At 26.8% G+C, this 12,906-nt stretch overlaps 1 protein-coding gene across 1 annotated transcript in view; it reads right to left on the bottom strand.

The window, feature by feature from the left end:
• The window catches only part of LOC100166709 (lachesin-like), a 173,856-nt gene that overhangs the window by 49,084 nt on the left and 111,866 nt on the right, over positions 1 to 12,906 (bottom strand). The window contains exon 4 of the mRNA XM_029487260.1: positions 637 to 795. Coding sequence (XP_029343120.1) covers positions 637 to 795 — 159 coding nt within the window. The remainder of the gene's footprint in view (positions 1 to 636; positions 796 to 12,906) is intronic.

Raw genomic sequence — 12,906 nt, 5'->3', positions numbered from 1 at the left:
CTTTCGCAAGTGGAAATTCTGTATCAGACTGAATACCATGCTGTTTATTATTTCATAAGTCACTAATCCCTGTATTATTTTCACAGTACCATCATCAGCTCTAATTTTGTAACTACTATACCTACCTAAATGATTGTGAATCTGTTTTGATTGTAAAATATCATTGGTCCTATAAATACGAATTAAGTACAGTTGATATCCCGCAATGGATCCTATTCTAATATTTTTAATGAAAATAGTCTGCAGAATATAATTTATTTATAAACATTTTATTTTTCTTCCTGAAATATTCTTTTCTTTTGATAATTATTGTACTCAGATATGATTTATTCCGGCCATTATTTTACCTTTAAATTTTTTTTTCATTAAAAGTTTAGTTGTTAATAAAAATTAAAAAAATTGTTCTTCGGTAAAATTTTGAAGTTTTCAGTTTTCTGATGGTGTACTATTATAGTGAACAGTAATGTTATTTTTATTTTTTTTTATTAATAAGCTCCTGAACTTTTTGAACTATTAATAAATTGAAAAATAATAATGTTTCCAATATAGTATTATATTTTTAACCATGACTATATTAATTTGATGTTTTCTGGTGTTCTACTCTTATCGATAGTTATCATATTTATTATGACTTACCATCTGTGTTGGGGCTTAAGGAGATCGAAAGGCCACCTTCCTTTCTCCAAGTGATACTGGGAGTGGGAAATCCAGACGCAGCACATTGCATCGAGACATTACCTCCTTCCCTCACTGCCATATCGGTGCTGGTCGGGTAGTCCAATATATCCGGAGGTACTGTAAGTTAAACAAATTAATTATTTCCATGGTTTTATTTCAAGTAATATTTGTATTGTCCCATTTTTTTCTAAACTGCTATGTGAGTACTTATACATAATGTTTTTTGAATAAACGTTAAAACTTTAAATCATTTTATAACATCAATATACAATATACAAATATCAATTTACAAATTATTTGTAAAATTGTATTTATAGATTAATTAACAAACAAAAAATCTCGCTACGAGTTCATTATAAACTAGACGTCTAGACTCACAAGATATTGTTGCTTGACCCTATATAATAATATATTATCTGTATATCCTAGTTTTTAAAAATAATTGTAAATGAAAAAAAAACTTTTTAATGTTTCTTAAAATGTTTATATATCAGCTAATACGGAAATATTTAATATTTAAAAAAAAAAATTTAATTATGTTACGTGAAAACTATTATGAATAAGGGATTTTCTCTTTCGATATTTATTATGGCTTTATTACCATTAGAAATTACAAACTACACTGATATATAAATATATACTATATAAATATATACTATATAATGAGTTTCGTGTAGTAGTAATGGATAATAGAAAAAAATTAATATCCTTTTCAGTTCTACAAAATAAAAACAAATATAGGTAACTGTAGGGATTCACTAATTTAAACTTATCGGACCCTCGTGGATAATTTTACAGCTCCGACTCTTGTACATGAAAGTGGTTTAAAGGAAACAAATTTCTATTCACTTTTTCTTCATCTTTATAGATAATTTTTCAATTGTACGAATAAATAAAAATGTAGAAACGAATATTTTATATTTATGATAGTTACGATACCTGTGTTTGATATTAATTTATATACTATGAACGTATGACAGCTATTATAAAATGCGTTGCAGTATAATATTATAATTATTGACTATACAATATATATTTATAAAAAAAAAAGTAATAAAAACAAATTAAACCGTATCCCGGGGGTAAGTTGTAAATTATTAGTGTATTATTGAACATGCATTTATGGTTAGTTATATCAATAATGCGTTAAAATTTGTCATTCAAGTATTGAAAATAATTATTGCGTTACTCCATGTGATACAACAACCATTATCAGAAATGTTTTGGAATATTAAAAAGACAAGTACATGAGAGAGAAATATTATAAAAAGTAGTAGTGACTCTAAAAAATGTATTTATACGTATAGGTATACACACTGTAAGCCAATTGACAATACGTACATGAAATGTAGAAGAGAAATTATAAGTGCATATTCGTCGTGAAACTTGTTAGCGTCCTATTAAACGTGTATAAGAGATATGCATTTTTTTTATGAAAACCTAAAATATTAGTAACGAGTGCATCCATTATAATAAGAATGTAAATTCTATTGTTATGAAAGTTTAATCCCCTTACAATATTGCAGGTACTTCGAACACTCCAAACTCAATTATAAAAAAAACCAAATTTGTTTCTAAAAACCCGTAGGTACATATTTTTAACTACCTAGTTGGTCATTATAAATTTTGATTGTGATTGTTGAAGTTAAAATATAACACAACATTTAGAAAACTAGTCGGACGACTCATTATAAAATATAAATAACATACATTCAATTTTATCATAACTAATAAACATTAAATAAATAATCAAATCGGAACATTACATATTACGAATCAACTATTATAAATTTCTAATTATTTTATTTCTAATTATATTTAAATTGTGAAGGAGGAGAAAGTGGCTTGGGGGAATCACTCCAACCAGCGGACTTAACCCCCCGCTAAAGTTTACCGTGATTATTTCTTCAAATGTGTTAAATTTTCAAAGCGAATTTCGTATTAAAAAATGATATGTACTTATTAATTGTATACACCATACAACTATATGCTATATGTACGTCTTACTACATTTTATACCTATATGCAATTTATTACATCTAAAATTTATTTAATACCGATATGCAATTTATGCGTCTCGAGGGATCCAATCCTGCTTAGGTGAAAAGTAAATACTGACATAACTATACGGCGCATTATATATTAGTGGTACGTGTCGTTTATAAAACATAACTATACAATAATATAATAAATATCTACATAACTATTATTTATATTTTATTATACTGTGTCATGTGAATATGGTGTAACGTGAAATTATAATAATGTACAGAGTCGACAACAGTACAAATCGCTGTCGACCGGTTTTGGTATAGAAGTGCAAAGCAATTTGGCCCTCTGGAAATTTCACCAAATATTTGCCTATGCCATCAACCACAGTTATATGAAACGCTGTGTAATATGTTATGAAATAATTCAGGAAAATACACGGTACAACAATAGCCGGTGTTTTAACGACAACAGTTACTATTAATAATTAATAACCAATCGCGTTGTTCGCGTCGAGAATGACACTATATTCCGCGTCACGGAGGTCCTATAAAAAATAAAAAAAATTTACTCTTATATATATTATAAAAAAAAACCATCGGCTGGCTGTCGAACATCCGGATTTGTATTGTTATCTCTTATGACAATATATTGCGGGTGGTTGTCGGTGTACATTATTATATTTTTCCAGATTGCAGAGTAGGTATATAGTGTTCCGGTACACATACATGGTGAGAAAAAAAAGTCAAAAACGTCCGTCACGACGTGCAGTTATTTCGGTTCACTCTTACACGGGAATCGATCGTTACGAGAGAATATGTGTGTGTGTGTGTGTGTGTGTGTGTGTGTGTGTGTGTGTGTGCGTGTGTTTGTTTTTTATTCTTTATTTTTTGTCGTTTCCGTCGGACCGTATGCTGACTGCGGTATAGATTTCGGACGTCGGATATGCGTGGGCACGGCACGCGTCCGGGATAAAAGTATAAAACTTACTATGGCTACGTCGACAGATATTTCGACGGACAAACGGTGGCGATATGATATCGGATTTGAATCGCTCCCGGGCGGACGCGGTCGGAAGAAGGGATATATCATCCGGTTGCGACGACGGCGACGTGAAAAAGCTGGAAAAAAGGGTTATAGCGGTCGACGGCGTAAGAAAAAAATCAAAACAAAGTGTGTACATATATAACTATATATATGTATATGTATAATATATATTATATAAAAAAACACCGAAACTCAAACGCTGGCTGACGGTTTCGTCGGTCGGGGGTCGTGAAAAGTTTTTTTGCACATAATATGGCATTACACGACGTCCCGGCAGCAGGAACTGCAGCTGCGGAACACAACGATCTCTTTTTTGTGATCTAGTGTGTATGAATTTATATATTATTGTATATACATACATATTATAATACCCTCTCGTATCGCATCCTCGTCGTGGGCTTTACCTCGTGTGAGTATACAATACGTATATATATTATATATAGTCCGCGACGCCAGCGGTCGAATATCGTAGTAGTCGCATTATTTGCTCTGCGATTTCGAATTATTTTTAACTACAAAATAGTCAAACATTTTCAAATTTTGATAAATTTCGTGTTAATTCGAACTTGAATACAAACCTATTAAAATAATTGTGCATATCGTTATTTAATATTAATTCTTATTTGCTATTATAACTACGTATGAGGAGAATAACCTTGAATTCAATTTTCAAGCTTTTTAACCAAACAGATAAAATGTTATTGACATATTTTATAGAATATGATAAAATAAACTTTTGATGAAAATTTCAAGCACCTACAGTTAATAGATTTTGAATAACAGTAAAATAAGAAAATCGTTGTATGAGACTATATTAATTTACGGGTGAATATCCAATGTCTAACTTGATACGCTCGTAAAAATTAACTTGACTTTCCGGTAAACTGTTTTTTTATTAAACGTAGGAAAACTTAGGGGGATCTTATATAAAAATTTCAAACCTTAGATAATCATAAAAACATTTTTAAGGTTCCGTATGGTCACACGGGACCCTATTACTAAGACTCCGCTGTCCGTCCATTCGTCAGTCACCAGGCTCATGAATCACATGAACCATGAAAGTTAGAAAGTTGAAATTTTCACAGATTATGTATTTCTGTAGCCGTTATAAGCAACAAACACTAAAAATACTAGAGTATATAATAAAAGCAGTGTTTCCAAAATGTTTATAGATGATAGTACGGAGCCCTTCGTCCGCGAGTCAGACACGCACTTGGTCGGTTTTTTATGAATATGTAATTAATTTGCCAATAATTGCGATTTTGATGAATTTTCTCAACATTTTAACTTCAGAAACTCAAAAAAATTATTGTCAATTTACGCTCAACTTTTTTTTTTAATTTCCACTAATAAAACCTTATGAGGACGTTGTATTACATTTTAAAGTCTTTTGACCAATCAAAAGTTTTTATCGACAACAATTTTTAAAAAAACTAATAGAACGATTCTGAATCCTAATTATAATTTATATTACAATTATTATTTTATTTTTTTGTACTCTTCGTTCCACAGCCAAATGGATATAAAACTATATTTCCACTCCCCCTCTCCTGATGCTGATGAACATTTATATACCTAAACGATGTATGATGTAGGTACATTTGTCATAATATTATAGATTTATCAAAATTTAGGTAATATTTTATACGATTAATACTAATCATTTAATACCTATTTATTTTAAAATATTGTCCAAAACAAGTGTACTTACGTTTTTTTTAAAATTGATTTTACGTCTATAAAATAAATACGTATACTTAAAAAAGTAAAATGATAAAACTGAAAACATCAAGGCTTCAGTTGAAGAATGCTTTGCTTTTTGAAATATATATAATAAAATAACATTGTTGGATTTTGTTAAAAGTGGATGAAAAGTACATTTTAACATTTTTTCTTACTCTTTGTTTTTTTATCAGTGAAAATCAAAAATAATCCCCTTAATAACAACCAACTAGACACTCAAAATTTCCATTCTTTAAACATTTATAAAACATCGTCTAATAAAAACATAGTAAACATTTTGTGTCGAAAACCCCAACGTAAAACCAATATCCGTTCTTTAATAATTAGATTAGAATAAATAATATAATACTTTTAATACGTATGGTTATTTATAAAAACCGATTTTTGATGAATCAATACAATAGCTATATTGATATTTGACAATAACGTAGTTAGAAGCCGTTTGATTCATCCGCCACTTGCAAAAAATCTCGATAAAAATATTGTTGATATAATTTACATGTCTTTCACTTTAACAATTACCTGGTAGATACCTACAATACTTTTATTATAGTTAACTATTTATTTGAAATATTGTGTCAAAGACTGTTTTAATTAGTGATATAGTCTTTGTCTTATCGAGTTCTATATGTTTTATATTTTGTTTACAAGTGACACAATCTGTATTATTGTTTATTTTTATTTCTATGAATAAATAATACATACTTTTTTCGTTACTTAAAATTGTTTCTTTACCAGTATTGTTGTAAAATACAAATTTTAAAAATTGAAAAATAATTTTCGATTACATTGTTATTATAAGTTTTGTTAAATTTGTGTAGGTAGGTACCTCTGATTAGTCATATAATTTTATCAAGAGGAATTGTTTTACATACATTTGTAGGAGTATTATAGTATTATGTAGTAAATTAGGATTTTTTTTTTTCAATTCTATTTATTAACGTGTACCCACTTAGTAAAATATAACATTAGGTATTCTAAATTCTAATAACTATTAATATCATGGTAATGAATTAATTTGAAGACAATAATATTGACATGTAACAATAAATAATTATGTAAGTTAATTTCTATAAAATAAAACTCAACTACTTTTAAACCACAATAATTTATGTTTTATATGAAAAACCATTTTAACTTTAAACATCACAAAAAGTGGTAATTACACTTCAAATATGTTGGAAAAAATAAAATTATAGCATAAAATATAAGCTGTAATGTATGTCAATACAAAATAAAGTTCATTAGAAAATCGGATTATAGGTGTGTGCTTTAAAATAGAAATTACCATGAATATTTTACTTACATATAATATTTTTGTATTTGTAAAATTGTGTATAAAACGTTTATAATTTTTTTTAAATAAAAATATATTTGAATTATTTGTTCATTCTAAATCAACAAACAATAATACATATTTAAATATATATATTTAATAGATATTAAAGGATAGTAAATCGGTCAAAGATACTTGTGCCATATTTAAAACAATAAAAACTTTTTTATATCACTAATTTGAATATACCTTGAGAATGAGTATTTTTTTAAAAAAATTAAATTAATTAATCGCAATGATTCTACTGTGGTTAATCTATTAAAACGCTTATTATATTTTAATATAATCCGTCCCAGATTATTAAAAAAAAATACTCAATTTTCATTTCTAAAATAAACTTTTAATTTTTAAATAAGCATCTCAAGTTTTAAACTACATTATATAAAAATATACGTTATATCCCAAGCCCTACATTTCTTAAAATATATTTTAATTCAATAAGTATTATAATATATTACACACACTTACCTACATTTTTTTTTTTTTTTTTAATACACCACTCAAGATTTAAGATTTAACAATAAATATCAAGTAATTCTTTACAAAAATTAAAAGTTTGAAAATTGTACTCTATAAAAGTTATAAGTTGAAAACATTTTTTCTTTCATTGGATGAAGATGTCTTCTCTGGCACTAGATATTAAGCTATAATAATATACTAACCAACCTCTTTTGATCTTTTATCCTCAGTCAAATCCTTGTAACTTTTACCTTGACCCCGCAGTCAAATTGCTACCAAAGAACATTCCTTCCTTAACCACTGAAGTAGGTGATATTAGTCTTTTTAATTTGTTTCATTAGATAATTTAATATCATGTGTGATAGGTACATGATATTAGATCATAATATAATTTCTACAAAAATTTAAATATATTACATTCTTATCAAGCATTCAAGTGTTAAACCTTGTATTATATAAACAACAACAATGAATGCTATTAAATCTGGTTGTAGATTCCACCAAGGACGGTAAAGTTACATTTTTAGGTATAATTTATTGTATACGATTTATATTTTATAACAGTAAATATTCTGAAACGTAAAAATGTTAGTGATAACACAATAATATTATTAACACTGCTGAAGGTAAGAAAAATTATGAACATTGAATTATAATTCATAACACATAAATTATAGAAACTCTACAAAAATCTATTGAACTATGATGCATAGGTAATATCAAATATGAAAAGTATATAACATGTCAATGTGATTACTTTTAATCATATATATAATATAGGTAATTCAAATAGACTATTGTTAATATTATGTGAAAATGTCATGAGATTTATGTGTATGAAAAAAAACTCACCTGTGCAACCAGGATATTATACTATGTGCGTAGTACAGAAAATTGATGATGATGATGAACTTTATGAAAGCTCATTTTTTTCACACAATAAATTTAACAGTAAGATAAAAAAAATAAATAAATAAGTACATATGCAACTAGGTAGGTTAAAGAAAAACGTAAAATATGAGTTTTATAGACTCTCCGAGCCGTGATTACAAACGTTTCAGTGTAAATAACATGTATTCTTCCATCAGCTCACCTAAATCATAATGAATGCTGTCAATTTCATTCCCTAAAATATGCATGTATAAAAACATTGTAACAGGTATGCAAACTTATGAACTGAAAAAATACGTCAAATACCCCAAGATATGGTAAATCTTAGAAAATAAACTTCATCTAATAAATTTAACAATTTACTTTTTACTTAAAAAGTATGTACCAACAAAATAATATTCTTAATATTTCAAACTTTTAATGGTAACATATTGAATTAAATATATCTCACTTATTTCGAATTCTAGTTCTATGTTATTTCTATAAATTGTATTAGTTTTTCGTAATCTTAAAAATGTTTTCTTATAATTATTCAGCTTTTATTTTATCCTTCTCACCCTCTTTGTACATGTATAATTTCGTGTTCTACCGTCTCCTATATGATCAAAGTAATTTTAAGATATAATATTATGGTTTTATGGAGAGATATCATTTTCAAACATAATTTTCTAAGCCCGGATGGGTTATTGGTTTTGTATTAAATACGGGTAAATATAATGTTAAATCAGATTTATAAGACTCTCAATTTACTATCGGTAGTAGGATCGTATTGTGTATCTATAATATTATTAAATTAAAAAAAGGATACTATTTGACCAAAATGTATATTTTATTCTTCATACTACCTGCCTTATAGGTAGACACCGAAAACCATTTTTTTTATAACAAAAATTAAATTGTATGAACCTAAATATAATATTGTATTGTAAACATTATAACCTCAAACAAATTAATTACTTCGTAATAATACTTTATATTAATACGGATAATGAATATAATAATCATGTTTTAAAATTCAGTAAACAAAAATATAATTTAATTATTGTTCACCAATTACTATTAATTTTTACTTTTGATTATAAATATCCACAATAATTATTTCAAAAAATAACAATAATAAATGATTCTTTAAGTCTTGTGTTTAATATTTTTATGGTATTCTTAGATTGATCGTATTTAATATCAAATGTAATTCAACCTATATATTGAATTTTACAATAAAATTCTTTACTTTCTCATATATCCTTAAGTTGTTTATATAATTGCTGAATCCATAACAAAATACATTTATGATGTTCCAAATGAAAATGTGTCTTATATTACTATATTAGGTTGCTTTTATGTGGCTTGTAATTATAAATTATAATATAATATTATGTATTACAATTATTCTAAGGGCCTAAATAAAAATATTTTAATTTAGAAAATATAAAGATCATTATTTAAATTATCTCTGATATTACAAAGTCATAGATAATTATTGATAAATTTACAAATTAATCGCGTAATAATACGTTTTTATAATAACATGGTAGCTTGCGCAGATAATTAAGTGACATTCTATGTTGTTCGTAAAAACATTATTGAACTGTAAATAGGTAGTCGTCTATTGTAATTCCATCGTCGGACACTTGTCTCGTAACGCCCATGGGATTTAGTCTCGTAGGAATTTAGATTTGGGTAGATAACTTTGACGGGTGTGCGAAATACGTGCTATCTATTTAATTCTCTGGAATATTGTTCTCCGTTTTCCTAAGGCGGATCTACGCACTGAATTCCTGTTCGATATGGAATTTTAAATATATTCGTTTTATCGGGATTTATCGTGCATCGAAGATATAGGTAATGGTGATTCGGAAATTTCGATGTAAACACAAATAAACAACCAGCGTGTTTTACATTAAATTTACATTCTCTTGGAGATATATTATACTGCGGCAAACAATTTGAGAACGATAAATTATATCATCAAACGGTGAACCACTCGTTGTCTCACACACCCATACAAATGTAATATTGTACAACTAATAAAGTTCATCCACCCACAATAATATTACCACTATAAGAATTTCGAATAATATATGTATACAGTCAAAATATTTTCAAGAGGTTGCCACACAAGTATTTGTCGTCTACGTCTAATACAAGTGCGTAAAATAGTAAATTTAAATTCAGAATTTCACGTTTATGGTTTTGTTGAAGTTTTTTTCCATATTTTAATTTTGAATTATGAGCATCGTATACTATTTTACACACTTAAAACTGTTAAAAAATCGAAGAAAATAATTTCAATTGTTTTGTTACCTTAAAGTTAAATGATATGTTATTTGACTCTGATATTAGGATTAATGAAAGTAAACTTTAACTGTTGCACATGGTTTTGTTATGTTAAATACCTACTCACTTGCAGATGGAGGCGACAAATATGGGCTCGGACTTAGCCGGTGACCTTTTGAATACATTACCTATGGCTTATACAACGATAAGACTGTATATAATAATATTATTATAATAACCTTATATTAAAGTGAAATGAAAACGGCGATATGTTAGCTTATGACTTTGTAACTTAAGAGTTGAAAGTCTATGTTTAAATTTGTTATATTATAGATTTGTTAAAAAAATTTCACATTATATGTAAATATGTTACACATTTTCTTTGTTTCATTCAATAAACCAACTTTTGATGACTATAGACTTGTAGATAAACATTTTTTGAATGTAATAAACATTTTTTTTCATGAACCTTTAAACCCCTTACCCATATTTCATAGCATTCGCAGTTAGTGTAATGTTTTTCTAATTGTATTCTACTTGAATGCCAATAATGAATATACTATGATAAATAAATTATATTTTCATTATCTCTAGTTTATTAGTATAATATTGTTTACTATATATACTATGTAGGCTCACTACTTCACGCAAAAACAAAGTAGGTATATGTTGGACATTGTAAGTTTTGTAATCAGATTTAAAACCTCAGATGTTATATTGTAATATAATTTATTGGTCATTGTCTTATAAAAAAGATAAAACGTTATACCTAATATTATAATCGAATCTGCTATTTTTTTACAAATTTAAATTTTACCGAATTCTATTAATAATAATTACAAGAATTTATGATCATATTTTTCGTTATTTCCTTTGAAAGTATCTTATAATTAAACATTTTTGCATGAATAATAAAGGGACGAATTTACAGGTATTTTTTTTTTAATTTAATATAATATTATTCTTTTTAATTGTTATCTTTTATTATTCTTTCCAAGAATTTAAAACCAATGTAATATCTACTTCAATTTTTCTTTGTGTTCACAATTTATTATATTGACTTGGTAACGTTATGTTTCTTCATACAGATTATACGTTTATTATTTAATATACTCCCCAAATTGTTTGTTTGTTATAAGCCAATAAAATGATTTTATAATCTAAACTATATTTGTCCAGAATCTCGGTTTGTTATAATTTTCAATTATTCTAAAACTAAAATAGCATTTTTATGAAAATTGGAATACTGTTTTGAATAATCTACTAGCTAAAATTCATATAGCTGTTATTTTAAAAACGAAAGTTCGCGTTTTATGAATTTTTATTATTGATAAAAATGAACATTCCATAATCAATACACCTATTGGATATTAATATAATATCAATTTATGCCATAAGGTATGCCGTAAATAGTCATCTAAAATATACGGGTAGGCACGTAAATATTGACGTAATTTCCGAACACTAAGCTCAAACTATGGGTATAATATCTTAGTGACGTTCGATCGATTGGCAAGATGGGCAGATAATAATGCCAGTGTGGATAAAAACGCTGATATTACGAAAAAATAATAATGAATAAAAAAAATCTGACTTTAAAATGACAATAAACTAGAAAAAAAACACCATAGCTTGTCAAACAGGCACAATAATATGTCGAATGTGAGAATCTTGACAAGATTTCGTTGCGTTACCTTGTTGCCAGGACGACAGAGCAAAGCTGAAATTAATTTTTGCAATATTTTTCTTGACATTACGATTATATTAAGGTTTACTGGAAAGTCTCCCTGAATAGCAAATATGTAATAACAAATAGAGAATACGAATTAATGAAACGCTATTGAATGTTTGAATATAATATTATTATACATTTATACAAATTGTAAACATAATAATATTATTATGTTTTTGTGGCCATTTATTTTTTTTTTTTTCATCTCTCCGCGTCTTCCAAATATTTTGATACCTACTTCGTTCTAAAAATAACATCATTAAAAACGATAAAATTGTTTATTTTTATCCACGATTTCATATGACCTCCAATTAAGTAATAAAAAAATTATAATAATATAGGTACGTCGAAAACAATTTGTGTGAAATAATATTGCTACACAAACGTAAGATGTATATTTTATACGTGTCTTTTTTTTATGTTTCACCGGAATTATAATCGAATTATGCGTTTTAAGAAAGACCGACAGATTTCCCATTCAAATGAGATTTTTTGCATATTATTATTATATGTATTTTTTTTTTCACTTTGCAACTTCGCCGTTTTAAAGTTTCGACTTTTAAAGGACTTTCCATGCGAAATTAAATGGAAATTGAAATGTGTATTATAAAGGTATACATATATATTTATTATATACCTAGATACCTATAGGTATATTGTATATATATATATATATATACTGTATATATAATATGTATATTTTATTTTCAACTTCATCCATCTATCGGTAGGAATAAAATAATATATTCAACGT

Source organism: Acyrthosiphon pisum, chromosome A1 (genome assembly GCF_005508785.2).
Source record: "Acyrthosiphon pisum isolate AL4f chromosome A1, pea_aphid_22Mar2018_4r6ur, whole genome shotgun sequence".
Taxonomy (NCBI): Eukaryota; Metazoa; Arthropoda; class Insecta; order Hemiptera; family Aphididae; genus Acyrthosiphon; species Acyrthosiphon pisum.
Note: the sequence above shows the minus strand (reverse complement) of the source record. Positions and strands in the feature narration are given on the sequence as shown.